Here is a 20,481-nt window from a genome sequence, read left to right on the forward strand (position 1 = left end):
GACATAGTTCTCAATGCTATTCAGCGTCAGTGTTATTATTAATCCTCTTATTTGATCGACATTTGTTCTGAACCCCGAATTCTTTTTTTTTTTTTAATTTGATGACCACAGTTCCAGCATATGAAAGTTCCTGGGCTATGGATTGAATCCAAGCCACAGCAGTGACTTGCGTCCTTTAACCCTTCGCATGATGCTGGATATTGAATTCCCACCTACCCAGTGACTTGAGGTCCTGCAGTTGGATCCTTAACCCACTGTGCCACAGTGGGAACTCCCTGAATTCTGAATTTTTATAAAAAGCCATTTTAATGCCCTTTTGACATCTTTATTCCTCAGAGTATATATTAGTGGATTAAGACTTGGGGTGATAATGGTGTAAAAGAGGGTAAGAAATTTATCCACTTGGTATGTGGAACCTTTCTTTGGTTGCAAGTACATGTAGATGGCACTGCCATAAAAGAGGCTGACCACAGTGAGGTGAGAGCCACAGGTGTTAAGCATCTTCTTCAATCCTCCGCCTGACTTGATCTTAGTTACAGCTTGTGTGATGATTCCATATGAGATGAGAATGAACAATAGTGGCAAAAGAAGGTAAATTACTCCAAGTGTGTAAATGGTAACATCCACCACTTTGGTGTACTCACAGGCTATCTTAAGAAAGGCAGGCATCTCACAAAAGAAGTTATCCACTATGTGACCACATAGCGGCAGCGTAAAAGCAAAGGAGCACATACTCAGGGCGCCACACAGACCAGTCAGCCATGATGCTGCTACCATCTTCTTACAAACCTGTGGATTCATGATAACCATGTAGTGCAGGGGTTGACAGACTGCTGCATAGCGATCATAGGCCATGAGAGCCAATAAAAGGCATTCTGTTGCACCAAAGTCAAAGGCAAAGAAGAATTGTAGAATACAACCTACATAAGTAATCAATTTGTTTGGCCCCCACAGATTTATCAGCATCTGGGGAACGATGCTAGTTGTGTAACAGATATCCAAAAATGAGAGGTTACTGAGGAAGAAGTACATGGGTGTATGAAGTCGGCTGTCCAGAAAAGACACCAGGATAATCGCTGTGTTGTTTAGGAGAGTCATGACGTAGAAGAACAAAACAGTCACAGAGATAATGGGCTCCAGTTGGGGTTGATCAGAAAAGCCCAGCAAAATGAACTGATCACCTGAGCTGGTATTGGATGTGTCCATTATCTTCCCTTCTTGATCTCTGTAGAAAAGGGTAATGAAGGAACCAGAATGGGGAAACAACAGATTATAAAAAATTTATTGTTCTCCTAAATGACTCAGTATTATAAAGGAGTAGTGTTTACCAACAGAAGGCTCACGTGTTATGGAAAACATCTTACCTGACCACTCTGTGTTCAGGTTGTGTGCATAAAGAACTGTGTTCCATCACTTGGTTAGCTAAAATGATCTATTTCATTGCCAGAAGGGGAAATGCCCACCTGTTTGTTTTAGGGCTGTACATATAGTTTCAATCATCTGCAAAGCAGTACTTTTAATAATTATTACCTAATAGCATTGTGATACCTGGCACAGCAAATCCTTTATAACTCTTTTTTTTTTTTTTTTTTTTTTTTTTTTTTTTTTTTTCTTTTTAGGGCCGCACTGGTAGCATATGGAAGTTCTCAGGCTAGGGGTTAAATTGGAGCTACAACTGCTGGCCTGTGGCACAGCCGCAGCAACGCAGGATCCGAGCCACATCTGTGACTACACCACAGCTCGTGGTAACGTTGGATCCCCAACCCACTAAGCAAGGCCTGTGACCAAACCTGCATCCCCATAGATGCTAGTGGGATTCACTTCCACTGTGCCACAATGGGAACTCCTTTTATTACTCTTTTTTATAAAAATGTCTTAGAGTTCACATTGTGGCTCAGTGGGTTAAGGACCTGATGTTGTCTCTGTGAGGATGTGGGTTCGATCCCTAGCCTCAGTCAGAGAGTTAAGGGTCTGGTGTTGTCATCAGCTGTGGTGTAGGTTGCAGATGCAGCTTGGATTCAACCCCTGGCCCAGAAAGTTCCATATATTGCAGGTGCGGCTATAAAAAGAAAAAAAAGTCTTGATATACTAAGCTGTCATTTTCCCAAATAAAATTTGAAATCAGTTTGTTACAAGCCAAACAAATATAAGAAGTTGTCTGAAATATCTGTATTTAAGTTTTTAAAAATTTACATTTAAAAACTTCTTTTTGAAGAACGCAGCCTGTCTCAATTTATTAAAGTTTTTTTCCCTTTTGGTAAAGATGAATAATACTTCTTTATAAAAACATTCTACATATCTTGTTAAGTTTATCTTTATTGATGTATTTTATTTAACTGCTTTTTACTTACTGTTGATAGAGCAATAGATTTTAAATATTTATTTTGTGTAGTCTCTTCTTGCTGAAATTAGAGGGGCTTCTAATCATTTTCAAATGAATTTGTTGTGTTTAAAATGGAATGAAGTATGCTATTTTAAAGTAATGATTGTTTTGTTTCTTATTTTCTTATTTTTATTGTGTACATATTTCAGCTAATGTTAACAGACTAGAAAGTTGTTGATAATTTGTTCTTAAACATTTTAGTTCAGATTGTTATTTTTATGGAGGCAAAAAGCAAGACGTAATAAATTAAGACAAGAATAGGAGTTCCCTGGTGGCCTTTCAGTTAAGGATTTGGTGTTGTCACTGCTGTGGCACAGGCCCAAGAACTTCCACACATACCATGGATGTGGCTACACACACGAAACAATTAAGACAAGAAAAAATAGTGTGTCATGAAAGAAAGGAAGTGTGTTTGAGTTTTGAATTGATCTAAGCCAGTTTGGATGCGTTCAACTCCTAGGTTATTTTGGTAGATAATCATGGTCCCTGAAAAATTTGAGATGAATATAGGGTTAGTATTTTCCCTACAGCCTTTTGTCCAGCTTATAATGAAAATGACACTGACCAAGATCTGCCACCCACACAGAGATTTCTTAAGCAGACGTTAGCAAATGGGCACATGACAGCTGTGCCACAAACTCATGCAGCTGCAGATCTCTGTCCCTTAAGATACTCTACCACTACCTTGGTTTCTTTGAAGATGAGGCAACAGAGGCAGGATTTTGGTTACTTTCTGGTCAGAATAAAAAAAAGTGGAACTTATCCATGGTTAGGTATAGGTCCATTTAAGGAACAAATCTTGGACACTACCATTAAAATTCTGGCTGCACACAACTTTTTGATTCTTATGCCTCTCATGCAAGAATGAGGAGTGTTTCTAAATGTTAGACAAGCCACATATGTTTGATATCACTACTTTCACTATTGATAAGCCACTTGAATATTCATTATTATGCAAATTAGCAAGACATCAGGTATTGATCAAGAGATGGACAATGGAAAGGCTTGTGATAGCTGTTTTGAAAAGCAGCCTTTCTGATTAAATGCTAGCCGACCTTCTGCAGAAATGTGTATTTACTGATCAGAGAAGCTGACACCCATAGAATGTGAAACAGGTGATAGTTACTGCAGTGTTGGGGAATGGACCCAGATATTCATAAGTGATTATTTACTGGTACCAGAAAATCTTCTCCATGATTATTCTAAGACTCTAGTTATCATTCCAGGCTTTCAGGCCATGGAAGTAATTGCTCCTTTAAAAATCCTTTCTATATTGTTCTTCCACATAGACAGTTTTTAAAAGTGTATTATTATTATTTTTTTTGGCTTTACCCGCGGCATGTGGAAGTTCCTGGGCTAGGGATTGAACCTGAGCCACAGCAGTAACCCGAACCACAGCAGTGACAACATGGGATCCTTAACCTGCTGCAGCACGAGAGAACTCCAAAAGTGTATTATGTTTTGATCTCAAAATTCACTCATTAAAGTATAAAGTTTTTTAGCTCTATTCAAAAGCTCATAATAAAAGAGAAATTATAGAATTGTAGAAAGATTTGTATAAACTTTAAAAGTATGAGCTAGAAATACGTGTAATCAATATAGGAAGCTACCTAATGATGAGACACCAAATATGTGCTCCTTATAGTCACATGGATCAGAATTGCACACTTTAGTTAAGGGATATAATGGGGAAAAAAAAACAATCTTGGCAGAAATGGAAGAATGGCTTTGTTTTTATTGTACCTGCATTTTGGAAGGTGGAGGAGCAGTATAAAAAGATTTCTTTTACTTAAGACAACAATTTATAACTATTTGCTAATGAACTATCCTTCCCCCTTATTTAAGTATTTATGGAAGGTGGTTAGACCCAAATAAGCATTTTTTCCCCCCAAAAGACAGTGGCAAGCTTTTAGGTGTTATTTCTTCACAGATGGCAACTGAGAGGATTGGAGGTCCTAGAATCAAAGACAAAGACAGATTAGAGTAGAAGATGGGACCAAGAGAGTGAGTAAGGTGCAAAACGTGGAGCAAGTGGGACCTAGTGAAATATAGAGTCAGAGAGCAAAGCTCTGTAAGGGTGTCTAAGGAATTTTAAGATATCGTGTTCCTTAGGCAATGTTTTTCATTGTATGCTGCAGGGAAATCCTTCTATATTATTTCCAATCCTTTATTAAAATTCTACTAAATTTATTCCCTTTTGTTAGTGGTATTTTAGAAAATAAAAGAAAAATAGGCTCGATCTACTCTGTTAGAGAAGTGGAGAATAGAGGGACAGAGGTCACAGGGGCTGAATTGTGAGAAGCGGTTAAAATTTATCAGGGGCCATGTTTTAAATGAAGTCCTCAAAGCAAAGGAAAGCCCCTTCCCATAGTAAATAATTTCCAAAAATATAGCCAAGAGTGCTAGAATTTCTTCAGAGAGCAGAACAAGGGCTCAATGTAATTTTTACTGAGCAGTAACACAGTGCCAGAAATGCCAGAAGCCTAGATCAATTAGTCTTAAAGGTGATACAATGAATCAGTGCACATAGTAAAGTGGGTACATATTTAGATTTATAAATTCACAGAATCTATAGCCAGGCACTGCTTTGAAAAAAGTAGGTAAATGTTTTCAATGGTCTTTGAAAGTTTGCTATGTCAATCATTTGTATGGAACCTACTTCAGTAATACATTTTAGCAAATTAAAACATATAGAAAATAGTCACTGAAAGATAAACAAATCTCTGCATATACTTGCAAAGATACACAAGCACATCAGTTCTATAATGGGCTTAAAATTGGACAAAAGTATGCATATGTGCATTTGACCTTCAGTAGCTGTTGCACTATAAAATCCACCACTATTTGAGAATCGAGTATCATAATATTTTCAACTTTAACCTATTTATGAGGGAAATTTAAGAATTATTTTTTTAAATGAAACTATAGTCAGGATGACATTTCATTTTCTCTACGTATTTGTGAATCTCTGAATTTGAATAATGAATTATTTAGTATTCTAGTCTTTTAGAAGTCTTACAGTCTTGTAACAGGAGAGAGACTGAAATATTTAACCACTTACCTGCTCAGTGAAGAACCTTAACACTCGCTTTCCACTCTAATTTTCTAAGTCCATCACTCATCTATCTGCAATGCCTGGCTCAGAAGGGTTGCTTTTATCTGGAACATAAGTTGCTATGGATTTCTTGGTCTGAACCAGCCTTTGTAAACTGGCTGAATGGTTAATTTGATCTAATTAGAGGGAAAAATATGAAGATTATGAAAAGGAACTATGGAATAAGGATTATTGTATTGTGTCTTTCCACACTGAGAATAAGTGATTTTAGCAATTACCTTTTTATTGGGCATTTCTTGGGCTGGCAGGAACATTTGGTAATCTTATAAAAAGGTAAGTGTGGTGAGTAAAAGGTGATTCATGGGTATAATATCAAGAAGATCGGTGACTTGGTTTCTAGGTATTTTTTAAAGCCCTTGGGATTGGTAACCCACAAAAGTAATTAAACATCATTATGATGCAGGTCATGGTGAGGCATTCAGAAATTTCCTAGAATATATTTTGTGAAGGCTTGGTGTAGTCTGTTTATCTCATCTCTATTTGTCCCTCATTTAAAAAAGACAAACATTTGAATGAATGCTGAAAAATTAATAATAATTTAATCAAGAAAATTTAACAGTTAAAGATTTATGATTTTCAGAAATTTAAAAAATAATTTCAATTAATTTATGTATTTGTTGCTGGCAAGAATAGTAGTCAAAAGACTTGTGAAAGAACAAATAAATACATTACCATAAAGTTCTGGATGGGAAGAACAATGGAAATATGATTTCAAGAAGAAATTCCAACTGTTGGAGAGCTTGTTATTGTATTTTAAAAAAGATTTTTTTTTGGCTACATCCACAGCATGTGGAAGTTCCTGGGCCAGGGATCGAATCTGAGCTGCAGCTGCAATAACACTGGATCCTTAACGCACTGTGCCATAGCAGGAACTCCTAAAAAAAGATCCTTAACACCCTTTAAAACTTTTTATTATAGACACTTTATAACATGTACAAAAATAGAGTGACCAATACAATGTGATGGATCCGTCATCTAGTTTCAACAATTATTATCGTATGGCTGTCTTATGGTATGTTAAGAAAAACCCACAAAATTGATCTTAAATTAATTAATTTTTTGGTTTATTTAAAATTTTACATTTTGGTGATGTTGGTTTATAATATTATATGTTTCATATGTACATTATATTTTGACTTTGTATACCCTACAGTCTGCTTACCACCAAAAATTTAGTTTCCATCCATCATACAGTTGACCTTTACCCATTTTGCTGTCCTCTACCTTTCCCCTCTGGTAGCCACTTCTCTGTTCTCTGTATCTGTGTGTTTGTTTTGTTTGATTTGGCTTCTTCGTTTATTTTTACTTGTTTTTTATATTCCACATACAAGTGAAATCATATAGTATTTGTCTTTCTCTGTTTGGCTTATTTTACTTAGTATAACACCTTCCGGGTTGTCACAAACGGCAAGATTTCATCTTTTTTTATGGCTGAGTAGTCTGTCACATATATACCACATATTCTTTATCCATTCATCCATTGATAGATGCTTAATTAAGTTGTTCTTGTGTTTTGGCTGTTGTAAATAATGCTGTGATGAACAGAGGTGTGCATGTATCTTTTGATTTAGTGTTTCACTATTCTTAGGTAAATACTTTGAAGTAGAATAGCTGGATCATATACTATTTCTGTTCTCAAATTTTTTTTTTTGGCTACACTTGTGTCACATGGACGTTTCCAGGGTAGGGATCGAACCCAAGCTGCAGCAGTGACAATTCTGAATCCTTAACTGCCAGGCCACAAGGGAATTCCAACTTTTTTTCACTTCAAATTTTCTTTCTTTTTTTGGGGCAGTGCACCTGTGGTGTATGGAAGTTCCCAGGCTAGGGATTGAATTGGAGCTGCAGCTGCTGACCTTTACCAGAGCCATGCAGGATCTGAGCCCCGTCTGAGACCTACACCACAGTTCACAACAACAGCGGGTCCTTCACCCACTGAGCAAGGCCAGGGATCAAACTCGCATCCTCATGGATGTTAGTTGGGTTCTTAATCCACTGAGCCACAATGTGAACTCCCCGTCTTTAAAAATTTTATTGAAGTATAGCTGATTTACAATGTTGTGTTAGTTCTGCTGAATATTCTCAACTTTTTGAGGAATCGTCATACTGTTTTCCATGGCAGCTGCATTAATTTACATTCTTACCAAGAGTGTATTGTTGTGTTAGTTTCTGCTATACAGCAAAGTGACTCAGTTATACATGCGTATATTCTTTTTCATATTCTTTTCTTTCAAGTTTTATCACAGCATATTGAATATAGTTCCCTGTGCTATATAGTAGGACCTTGTTGTTTATCCTATTTATAATAGTTGCCTGAGCTAATCCCAAACCCTTAATCCTTCCCTCCTCACCCCTCTCCCCCCTTGGCAACTACAGATTTTTAAAAAAAATCTGTGAGTCTGTTTTTGTTTCATAGATCGGTTGATTTGTGTCATATTTTAGATTCCACATATAAGTAGTATCATATGGTGTTTGTCTCTCTCCTTCTGACTGACTTCATTTAGTATGTTAAGATAATGGCCATTCTAATAGGTACGAGCTGATATCTCAGTGTGGTTTTTTATTTGCATTTCCCTAATAATTAGTGATGTGAAACATCTTTTCATGCACCTTTTGGCCATTTGTATGTCTTCTTTGGAGAAATGTCTATTCAGATACTCTGACCATTTAAAAAATCAGGTTTTTTTGTTGTTGTTAAGTTGTATGAGTTCTTTATATATTTTGCGAATATATATGATTTGCAAAAATCTTCCATTTGGTAGGTTGTCTTTTAGTTTTGTTGATGGTTTCTTTACTGTGCAAAAGCTTTTTGGTTTGATGTACTCCTATTTGCTTATTTATTTATTTATTTTTGTCTTTTTAAGGCTGCACCCACAGCATATGGAGGTTCCCAGACTAGGGGTCGAATCGGAGCTGTAACCATTGGCCTATGACACAGCCACAGCAACACTGGATCTGAGGCGTATCTGTGACCTACACCACAGCTCATGGTAATGACAGATTCTTAACCCACTGAGTGAGGCTAGGGATCAAACTTGCATCCTCATGGATGCTGGTCAGATTCATTTCTGCTGAGCCATGATGGGAACTCCCTTATTTACTTATTTTTGCTTTTGTTTTCCTTGCCCGAGATTACATATCCAGAAAAATATTGCTAAGATGAATGTCAAAGAGCATGCCTCTTATGTTTTCTTCTAGGAGTTTTATAGTTTCTGGTGTTCCACTGAAGTCTTCAAGACATTTTGAGTTGATTTTGTTGTGTGGTGTAAGATAATGGTCTAGTAGTTACCTGGTGGTGCAGCAGGTTAAGGATTTGGTGTTGTGAGTATATGACTCAGGTCACTGCTATGGTGTAAGTTTGATCTCTGGCCTGGGAACTTTCATATGCTGCAGGAGCAATAATAAAAAAAAAAGACAGTGATCTAGTTTTATTCCTTTGCATATGGCTGTTCAGTTTTCCCAACACCATTTATTTACTTTTTAAATTAAAAAAAATACTGAGGTATAGTTGATTTACAATATTGTGTTAATTTATGGTGTGTAAACTGATTCATAAATATATATTCTTTTTCATATTCTTCGGATATTGAATATAGTTCTCTGCACTGTACAGTAGGACCTTGTTTATATATTTTATATAGAATAGTTTGTATCTGCTAATTCCCAACTCATAATTTATCCCTCTCCCACCCCCTTTCCACTCTGGGAGCCACATGTTTATTTTCTATGCCTGGGGGATCTGTTTCTGTTTTATAACTAAGTTCATTTGTATCATGTTTTAGATTCCAAGTATAAGTGATATCATATGGTACTTATCTTTTTTTATCTGACTGACTTCGATTAATATGTTTATCTCTAGGTCCATCCATGTTGCTGCAAATGACATTGTTTCATTCTTTTTTACGGCTGAGTACTAACACTTTTTTGAAAAGATTGTCCTTTTTGTTTGAGGTTTTTCTTATTTCTTGAGGTAGGCCTGTATTGCTATAAACTTCCCTCTCAATGCTTTTTTTGACATGCCATATTTTCATTTTCATTGTCTTCAGATATTTTTGATTTCCCATTTGATTTCTTCATTGACCCAATTATTGTTTAGTAGCATGTTTTCAGTCTCCACATATTTATATTTTCAGCTTTCTTTTTGTAGTTGATTTCCAGTTTCATACCATTGTGATCACAATAAATGCTTGCTATGATTTCAGTTTTCTTAAATTTATTGAGATTTGTGTCCCAGCATATGGTGTATTCTTGAGTGTACCATGTACTTCTGAAAAGAATGTAATATATGCTATATTTGGATCAAATGTTCTGTATAAATCAAATCCAACAGGTTTAATGTTTCATTTAAGGCTGTTGTTTCCCTGCTGACTTTCTGTCTGGATGATCTATCCATGGCTGTAGGTGGGATATTAATGTCCCCTACTATCATTGTGGTCCTGTCAATTTCTTCCTTTAGATCTGCTAGTAATTGCTTTACATATTTTGGTATTGCCATGTTAGGTTCATATAGTCTGGTAACTAGTATGTCTTGTGAGTTGTCCCCTTTATCATTCTATAATGTCCATCTCTGTCTCTTGTAACTTGTTTTTGGCTTGAAGTCTATTTTATATGCTATAAATAAGGCTATATCTGCTTTCTTTTGGCTACCATTTGCTTGGACTGTCATCTTTTATCCCTTCACTTTGAGCCCTTGTTTGTCTTTAGAGCTGAGGTGAGTTTCCTGGAGACATCATATAGTTGGTCCTATTTTTTAATCTATCTGGATGCTCTGTGTCTTTTGATTGGTGAATTCCATCCATTTATATTTAGAGCAATTATTGATAAATGAGGATTTTGTACTACCATTTTATTTTGTATTTTCTGCTTGCTTTATATCTCTATTGTTTCTTTTTTAAATGAGGAAGTGGTGCTCTTTATTTAAATTGATTAGTGTACATGGCTCTTTCATTTAAAATTGGTTTATATAAAATTCAAGCAAATATTTGCAATGCATAATTATTAACTACTAGCAAAGATAACCAGGAAGTCATGCAGACAATGAAACATGAACAATTAAAATCTTTGGGATACACAACATCTTTTAATTAATCAATTATAATAATCCAAATAAATAGAAGACTGTGTTGTAAGGCTTGGCCGTAAAGGATTTTAAAGCCAATGATCATAATAAAGGAAATCATAGTTGTCATTTACTGGGTTCTATTGTTTCTTTTCCCTTGAGTTTCTGCCTGCCATTTTGGCTTAGTGGTTTCCTATGCTTTTTTTCTGTTTCCTCTTTTTAAATGTTTTGTGTCAATGCTTTAGATTTATGTTTTGTGATTACTGTGAATTTGTATAAAATGTCTCATAGAGCATGAATGGTAAATTCTCATGCATGTTGGTGTGAGACCTTGGTCAGGAAAGTAACCTCTCTTTAAAGATAATTAAATTTACTATTATTATTATTTACTGATTATTATTATTATTAGTTATATCACTTACTTTTTCAAGTCACATATTGTTCCCTAAGTGTGGGAACTAAGGCTGACAAGCTTATGGAAGTACTGATTAACTTACAGAAGTTTAATATATTTTAAGGATTTATTAATATAATTAATTATAATTATAATATAATTTAATATAGTGGTATGACTATATACATTTACTTTAAAGAAATAAAAGGGAGATTAAGTATTTAAAATGTTGGTTTAATTTGCAACCCTAGTGCAGGAGAGACTTAAACCAAAGAAAAAGTAAATCTAGAGATACATCAAAGAACAATTACTTATAGGTGTAAAATGTAATGTTCTCCTAAGAGTCCATTACTGTTATATTTTGGTGCACCTGTTATTACTGAAGCTAGCAAATGACTTAATTTATCTCCTAACATTATTTGTTATAGATTCTTGCCAAGCCTAAGAACAAACCTTCCAAATACAAGAGTAATAGGTGTCTAGACTATATATATCAGAAAGGTATCAGATCACAAAAAATCCAAAGTTTAATTCAAAAGTCATCACATTTTCCTAAAAAAGTTAAGTATTGTATCAAGATAAGTGGAAATGAAAATATTTATTCATTTTATGAAATTCCACTACATAAAAATTTACAAACCTGCATATTTCAAAAATAACATATGTTCCATGATTCAATAGAGCTATGCCCAAAGCCTAACTAATCTAAAACTGGTCGTACTCTCTTTCCATTCAGAGAAGACACTCATGGAATAAATGTTTTATAAATGAATAAGAGATGAATCAGACTGTGTTGTCTTTAAACACAGAGTTTCTTCTCACTCCCCTTTATCATGATAAAGATGTAAACAGACTTAGAAAAAATAAAGACCCTTTGCTCGTGATGATTATCAAATTTCACTGAACAAAAAGTAAATTGTTTCAGGTGGTGCTTATGATAATTATTACCTTATAAATTGCATTGTCTGCACAAAGCACATACACAAATATTTAGATGGCATCACAAGAGATTTAATATACAAAATCATTAGCATATTATTATTTAATATACAAATCGTATGTGAAACTATTCATCAGGTCTATATTTCTGAAGATCTAAGCATTAGTATTGAAAATACATAACTAGATACCCAAACAGTTTCTATGGGGCTTAAAACAAATTAAACGCCTTCAAGTTTATGTTTACAGCTGCTTTGTGCTAGATTACAAGCAAAAATAAAAAAATTCTGTGACCTGTTTTTCTACAAGATATGCAAAAAATATGCATAAAACAGCTAAGTAGGTTTTTTTTTTGGGAGGGGGATTGCACCTGTGGCATATGGAAATTTCCAGGCCAGGGGTCAAATCAGAGCTGCAGCCACCGGCCTCTGCCACAGCAATGTGGGATCTGAGCCGCGTTTGTGACATATAGTACAGCTCATGGCAATGGTGGATCCTTAACTCCCTGAGCAAGGCCAGGGATTGAACCCTTGTCTTCATAGATACTAGTTGGATTCATTGCCTCTGAGCCGCGAAAGGAACTCCCAGTAGGGTGGTTATTATATTATTTGTGTCCACAAAATGTTTGCATACAAGAATTATATTCATTGATCTCTATAGTCTAGGGATTACTTGCCTCAGTTAAAAATGAAAGACAACTAGAAAATATTTCATTGCCTTATCCTTGCTAATTTTTTCTATGACTTCCAGGTCCTCTTTGATTTTGTAAATTTGTGGTCAACTGTCATCAGCTTCTTCAGTGCCTCCTTCATGTCTTTATTCCTTAAAGTGTAAATGAGAGGGTTGAGACTTGGTGTGATGATGGTGTAAAAGAGGGTGAGAAACTTACCCTGACCTCTGGAGGCATTGTTACCTGGTTGCAGGTACATGTAGATAATAGCTCCGTAGAAGATAGACACCACAGTGAGATGAGATCCACAGGTATTGATTGCTTTCCGCTGGCCTGCCCTTGACTTCATTCTCAGCACAGCTTTGGCAATGTAGCCATAGGATATAAGAATAAGGATGAGTGGTGTAAGGACAATGGCAATGCCTAAAGCAAAAACAGACAATTCAACTGCTGTGGTGTCTATACAAGCTATCTTGAGCATAGCTGGCAACTCACACAAGAAATGATCCAGAAGGTTGTTTCCACATCTAGGCAGATTCAGAGTGAGTGTACACAGTACAACAGAATTGGCCAAACTAATGCTCCAGACCATGATAATCATCTTGAGACATAAATGTGGGTTCATGATTACCAAATAATGGAGGGGCTTACAAATAGCTGTGAAACGATCGTAGGACATAACAGCTAGGAGAAGGCACTCGATGGAGCCCAACCACATATAAACATAGAGCTGAATGACACAGCCCCCATAGCTGATGGTCTTATGAGGCCCCCACAAGTTAACCAGCATCTGAGGGACGATGCTGGTTGTGAAACATAGGTCTAGGAAAGATAAATTCCGGAGGAAGAAGTACATTGGTGTGTGGAGGTGGGAGTCCAGGAGAGACGCAAGAATGATGGCTGTGTTACCGACCAGTGTGATCAAGTAGAAGGTGGCGACAACTCCTGACAGGGCCATCTCCAGTTTGGAATGGTCAGAGAAGCCCAGCAGAATGAAATCATGCAGAGAAGTAGAGTTTCTTTGGCCCATAGTCCTTCAGTGCCCAAATCCTAGAATGAGAAGAGCAGTAGGAGGAGGTCCTGGAGTATGAGGATGAGCAGGAGGAGGTAAAGGAAAAGAAGGAAGGGGAGGGAGGGGAAATTTGTCATCAAAGACTGTCTAAGTCATTTGACGGAATATAGAACTAAACAAAGGTAGAGAATTTGTGTTCCTGATTAAGAAATGATGAATAAAAGTAAAAATAACATCCAAATAATCTGGTGTTTGTTGTAGGTTCTTTTATGGTAATGAGTTTCATATATATTTATCTAGGTGACCTTGGAGAGTTCACTCTTAAAAGCAGGGTCTGAATTTTCTCACATGTAAATTTGGATTTTGGAATAGTTCTGTTTCTATGATTCTCTGTCATTCTTGTTGACTTGATATAGTGAATATGCTCTTTACTTGGTCAGTGAATTCACCTATGGAATATAATTATTTTGCTACTTATAAAGAATGAGGACAAGAGTGTTCCTATTTTTCCATATCTTAATGATTAGCACCTTTGGTCTTCTAGTTGTTATGTTGGAGATCAGGCATTTAACCTTGGTGCTTTTGTCTCTCTCATCCCTAATACCTAACTTAGCACCAAAACTGGTAAATTTAAATGCAAAAAGAAATTTTTTTTTTGTCTTTTTTTTTTTGCTATTTCTTGGGCCGCTCCTGCGGCATATGAAGGTTCCCAGGCTAGGGGTCGAATCGGAGCTGTAGCCACAGGCCTACGCCAGAGCCACAGCAACGCCGGATCCGAGCCGCGTCTGCGACCTACACCACAGCTCACGGCAATGCCGGATCGTTAACCCACTGAGCAAGGGCAGGGACCAAACCCGCAACCTCATGGTTCCTAGCCGGATTCGTTAACCACTGCGCCACGACGGGAACTCCCCCCCAAAATTTTAAACTATATTCTCACTCTACAAAACTTCTATTATCACTACTCTAATCCAAACTCCTGTCACTGCTTTTCTAGATTCTGGCAAGAGTCTTTATTCCTTACATCCAATCTTGTGCCTTTACATTGTTTCAATTATACAAAATCTCGTTATCCATGCCAGTCACTTTCCATTACCTTTAAGGAATAGAGGCCTCATTTTCATCCTGTGGCTCATTTTACACATATTGACTACTATCCTTCTCTCAGTTTGACATGTCAAATTCATTTCTAGCTAAAGCCCTTGGAACCCTTTTCATTCGTTTCTAAGCTCATATTCACTCTGCCTGTTTTCTTCATTCTTTTTTAAATTTTTGGAGTATAGTTGACATAAAATATTGTATTAGTTTCAGGTACATAGCAAAGTGAATTATATGTATATATAAATATAGTTACAAACTGTAGAGTAGATTTCCCTGAGCTCTACAGTAGGTTCTTGTTGAGAACTACCATATATGATCCAGCAGTTCTGCTCCTGGGCACATAGCCAGAGAAGACCATAATTTGAAATGAAACATGCACTCCAGTGTTCACTGCCGCATTATTTACAATAGCTAAGACATGGAAACAGCCTAAATGTCCACTGACAGAGGCATGGATAAAGAAGATGTGCTACATTTATGCAGTGGAATATTATGCAGCCATAAAAAGAATAAAAGAGTGCCATTTGCAGCAACATGGATAGACCTAGATATTATCATACTGAGTGAAGTAAGTCAGACAGAGAAAGACAAAGTGATATCATATGATATGACTTCTAGGTGGAATCTAAGTTGTACTCACACTTTAAACTACCTCTTAAATGTTTATTGCTTAAAGAGGGGTTGTCTGAACTCATAATCTCTTTTTTGCCTGACATCTAGTATCATGTATGGAGAGATTTACAGAGGGCCAGTATAGCATGGAGTGTGACAGCGTAAGCAGAGAGCGTTTGTTCATGTTTCTGCAAGTTACTTAGCCGTGTGACTCCAGAAAAGTTAGATCACACTTCTGGGCTCAGTTTTCTCCTCTGTAAAAATGGGGACAATAAAATCACTTGGGGTTGGGGTGAAGATCAAATGAATAATAAATGTAAAGTGCTTAGAACAATGCTTGGAATGTAGGATGTCTCAATAATTATTAATTATAGCAATTATTATAGGGAAAAATTATACTCATGCAGCATGTAGGAAAATGTTTAATATGCCCCCCATCCACATAGTAGTCTATAAGCTTTAAGAAGGCAGACATGCGTTTTATTTCTCTTTGCTCTGTCTGTAAAACCTAAAGCATTATATATATAAATATATATATAAATACATCCATGAATATGCATGATTTTTGGTGAAAAGAAAAGTTGTCACACTATGAATAATGAAAAATCATTAAGTTGTCAGGAAGCACATTTTTTTTTGCAATGGAAAAATTAGGCTGCTATTTTGCGGTTACCTGAATAGGATGATAGTAGGTGGCAGATGAATGGAAAAGAAAAAAAGATTGTGGTTTAATCTATGTAGTAACACATAGCGGATTTCTATAGGTTGGGAAAAATAACTTGAAACATTACTTTCTATTCAAATAAATAATAAGCCCAGCATGATTCAGTAGTGGGATACAAACAGATATGCATGGGCATATCGGACCTGCCAAAACTTTTAACAATTGAGCAGATTATCAATAGTAGACCTTCATTGTTTCCTATCTCTGAATACAAAAGGATAACTTTTTAACACCTGAAGCCAAAGTAGCATACAGAAATCTTCCATTAAAAATAACTGGATTTTATTTACAGGATTGAAAAATAAGAGCTAAATGTCACACCGATGCCTCTCACTTTCTTTTGTACTGTAGCTATAGTGTAAAAAGCTGTGTTTTTTTGTTTGTTATGCATTTCAATGTATTTCCTCAATAGCATGAAGAAGTTCCTTCAAACTATGGCAATAATTCAAACGTGGACACGTTTAGAAGATTAACTGAATATACTGTCAATATAGCTGTTTTGAGAGAGTCATTTGGTGATTTCCTCATAGGTAGCTTCCCGAGAATCATGATTTGAGCCTGGGTTCTACCATTGATCAAGCTGGACAGAGAGAAAAAAATAAGTCTCTGAAATGTATTGCAAGCTGTCATGTAACATTAGAGCTCTATAGTGTCCAAGCAGGGAGATGAAAAACTAATTAATACTTGTTTATTTTGACGGACAGGTCAGTGTGTGTAATTGTGCCTAGTGTCTGAATAATACAGACCTTCGTTTAAAATGATGTGAAAACACAATCGAAAAATTAAAAAAATTAAAGCCAGTGCCACACCGTTAATTTCTTAACTATTTCCATTACCCTTGTAGCCTCCAAAGATTAATTCAGGAAGGGGAACATGTTCTCCTGCCTATTAAAATCCCAACATAGGAAATCTCCAAGTGATTTTTCATCCACATTATGAGACTTAAAATTGGCACAAAAATATCTGAATCTTTCCTAGGTCCACAGTCTTCCTGAATAGAATATTACATTTCCTATTTAATCTCATCTGTTTCCCTCTTTTATTTATGTTGGATGAACATGTCTGGAATCACAAATAAGACATGGCTTCATGTCCTCCTCTCAGTATAAGAGAGACTAAATTAGTCTTTCCCTCATAATAAAGATAAAAAGGAGAATTTCTCTGTTGAGGTTTACAGTGTTTTTTTTGTTCTAAGCATCTTGAAAGAAACTCAGAAGAACCCGGCCATACAGGTCCAAGGTCTCTCTCTTTGACGTCTCACAAGTTGTTTACCACCCCAGGCGCACTATTTTCTGAGAGATATGAAAGATTAACGTTACTGTGATCCAGAGAGCATTTCCTTGATGTTCTGTTTCTTGATCCAGAGTGGAGCCCACTCTGTGGAAACCAGATCCTGGTGAAGCATTTGCTCTCCAGGGCTGCAGCTTTCTCCTGTTTTTTCCTGCAGTGCCACTGCGAGTTCGGTGTTTTCTGATGTGTGTGTTGAAGTATAGCTCCTCGACAGGACTCCTCCTTCTTGAACATGTGACTTCGAGGAAGGGGAGGAAACGTGTCAGAAATTCTTACTACTTGTTCTGACTTTAAATCAACTTGCCAATAAGTCTTGGTCCTAGAGAAACATTAAAAAGCAACTATTAATTCAGTATTGTGAACAAATTGAACAAAATTTCCCAGTGTTGCCTAAACACCCAGATCATGAAGGAAGGTTTTCTGTACCATTCAGACCGTATCAGATTAATGGTAAAGCCTGTAAGTGAAACAGTTGGAGAATTAGACACTATCCTGATATTTTACTAGGAGAAATGTAGTAGATGCAAAAGTTTCTCAGTGTGAGAGAAAGCTATGGCACAAGGAAATGAGAGAGTGTATGTTCAGAATTTTTCTCTCTAGGTAGTAAACATATGACAAGTAAAAATTGCTGTTAAGAAATATGCAGTCCCAACACTCAGATTAGAGCATGTTAACGCTACACGATAATCTTACCGTTACTAATATTGTTTTTTGAAATAACATTGCTCTGAGTAGGTGTTTAAACAAGCTACCTTTAATAGTTACCTTTGATACCCAAGTTCAAAACAGTTATCTGTGAAAGAGATGTCCAAAACTCTAAAACAGTAAATTGAGGATCATAAGATTTATGTTTTCATCCAGTCACAATGTGCCTTTGGCTTGATAAGCCATGGATAAGTTATCCAGATACTTCAGTGTCTAGGACAGTTAATTCTGTCTGTGTCTCAGAGGTCATTATTTAAACTCTAGTTGCATGAGTTGGCTTATGAACATAAGTTATAAGAGCTCCCTTGAATTAAAAGTACACAGCATCAATAATTACTTTAATAAAATACATGTGCACAAATTGACGGCCTCATGCTGCATGTTTGCTTCTGATGACTTCTCATCACTGAGCCATAAAACAGTTTTAACTACCTGCTTTTGTATGATAGTGATCCTTGTATTCTACATTTGAGGCATAGTATAGTGTGAAGTAGATGGAGCCATATGTTTTGTACTGCAGTCCCAAGGTTCCAGTTATTAGCTGTGTAAACTTGGGAAAATTACTTAAGATTTTGGTGTTTCGGAATTCTCATCTGTCATGGGGGGTAGTAATAATATGTACTTCAAGGGTTAGTATGAGGATTAAATAGATTAACCATATGTGAAATATTGCATGGTTGGCATACAGTCAGCATTCAAATAAATATTAGCTATTACTATTTCAATCAATTTAGAGGGGTCTGCATGCTGTAAAAATGCTAATTTTTATTGATTTTGGGAGAGCCCATACTGATATTTGATAATGTATTTGGTAAACACTTTTCCCCTTTCAAATCACTTCTTTTAGAGTAGTGTGTGTGTATATATGTGTATATATATATAGTGTACATGAATTTTGTGTATATGTCCTCTATACATATAGTTTTTAATAATGATAATAGCAAAAGTAAAATCAATTGCAACTTTTTATCGAAATTCTAAACCTGTGGATACTTGAAAATATTCACTTTGACTAAGGATCTTGACTTTAGACATGTGTATTCCCTCTCCCTTTTAGTTATTTTCTATAGTTCTCCTTTGTCTTTAAAAAAAAGTTCTCGTAAGAGTTCCCATTGTGGCTCAGTGGTAACAAACCCAGCTATTATCCAGAAGGATGCAGGTTTGATCCCTGGCCTCACTTGGTTGGTACAGGATCTGGTGTTGCCGTGAGTTGTGGTGTAGGTCACAGATGTGGGTCAGATCCTGCGTTGCAGTGGCTGTGGCTGTGGCTGTGGCTGGCAGCTGCAGCTCCAATTGGACCCCTAGCCTGGGAACTTTCATATGCCTGGGTGCAGCCCTAAAAAGCCAAAAAAAAAAAAAGTTTCTCTTAAGTTGTAGTTTAATTTTATAGTTGAAATTCAAACATGAAAAACTTTCATTTTTGTTTGAAAAAAAAAGTATACACATTGTCATGTACATGTATGTCCTTTAATTCCATTCTTGCACAGTAGCTTTCGTAGCCCCTTATTCCGTGATTGTATCCCGTGGGTTTGCTATTCTGGAGAAATTTCAGAAAAATAGCCTGGACTTTTTTTTTGGCTGCACCTGAGGCATATGGAAGTTCCCAGGCCAGTGGCTGAACCCACACCAAAGTTGCAACCTCTGCCACAGTTGGGGCAGTCGATGCCAGATCCTTAACCTGCATTGCCAGAAGGGGCTTCCCGGATTATTTAGTTTTAGGTTTTTTTTTTTTTTTCCCCGTTTTTTCTTTTTTCTTTTTGTCTTTTCTCCTTACAGGGCCGCACAAGTGGCATGTGGAGGTTCCCAGGCTAGGGGTCTAATCAGAGCTGTAGCTGCCAGCCTACACCAGAGCCCCAGCAACGCCAGATCCGAGCCACATCTGTGACCTACACCGCAGCTTACGGCAATGCCTGATCCTTTTTTTTTCTTTTTTTTATTACTCAAATGAATTTATCACATCTGTAGTTGTATAATGATCATAACAATCTACTTTCACAGGATTTCCATCCTACAGCCCAAGCACATCCTCCCTCCCACCCCCCAAACTGTCTCCTTTGGAGACCATAAGTTTTTCAATGTTTGTGAGTCAGCATCTGTTCTGCAAAGAAGTTCTGTCTGTCCTTTTTTCAGATTCCACATGTCAGTGAAAGCATTTGATGTTGGTGTCTGACTGTCTGACTGACTTCACTTAGCATGATAATTTCTAGGTCCATCCATGTTGCTAAAAATGCCGGTATTTCATTCCTTTGAATGGCTGAGTAATATTCCATTATGTATATGTACCACATCTTCTTGATCCACTCCTCTGTCGATGGGCATTTAGGTTGTTTCCATGTCTTGGCTATTGAAAATAGTGCTGCAATGAGCAGTATTCACAATAGCCAGGACATGGAAACAATCCAAATGTCCATCGACAGATGATTGGATTCGGAAGATGTGGTATATATACACAATGGAATACTACTCAGCCATAAAAA

At 36.5% G+C, this 20,481-nt stretch overlaps 2 protein-coding genes and 1 long non-coding RNA gene across 5 annotated transcripts in view; 1 reads left to right on the forward strand and 2 right to left on the reverse strand.

The window, feature by feature from the left end:
- LOC110257996 (uncharacterized) overlaps positions 1-20,481 on the forward strand; it is an 819,260-nt gene that overhangs the window by 24,425 nt on the left and 774,354 nt on the right. The gene's annotated exons all lie outside the window — the stretch shown is intronic.
- On the reverse strand, positions 247-1,206 carry LOC100620803 (olfactory receptor 2W1-like). The gene has a single exon (XM_021082523.2). The coding sequence runs from the start codon at positions 1,204-1,206 to the stop codon at positions 247-249; it is 960 nt and encodes a 319-aa protein (XP_020938182.2).
- Positions 12,618-13,590, reverse strand: LOC100525053 (olfactory receptor 2W1). Its single transcript, XM_003128240.4, is given in 2 exon segments — positions 12,618-12,674; positions 12,676-13,590. Coding segments are annotated over 2 exon segments (972 nt in total).

This window comes from Sus scrofa, chromosome 7, assembly GCF_054392235.1.
Source record: "Sus scrofa isolate SSC_HxYL_T2T_F1_AM1 chromosome 7, Sscrofa_HxYL_maternal_Yorkshire_Landrace_v2.0, whole genome shotgun sequence".
Lineage (NCBI taxonomy): Eukaryota > Metazoa > Chordata > Mammalia > Artiodactyla > Suidae > Sus > Sus scrofa.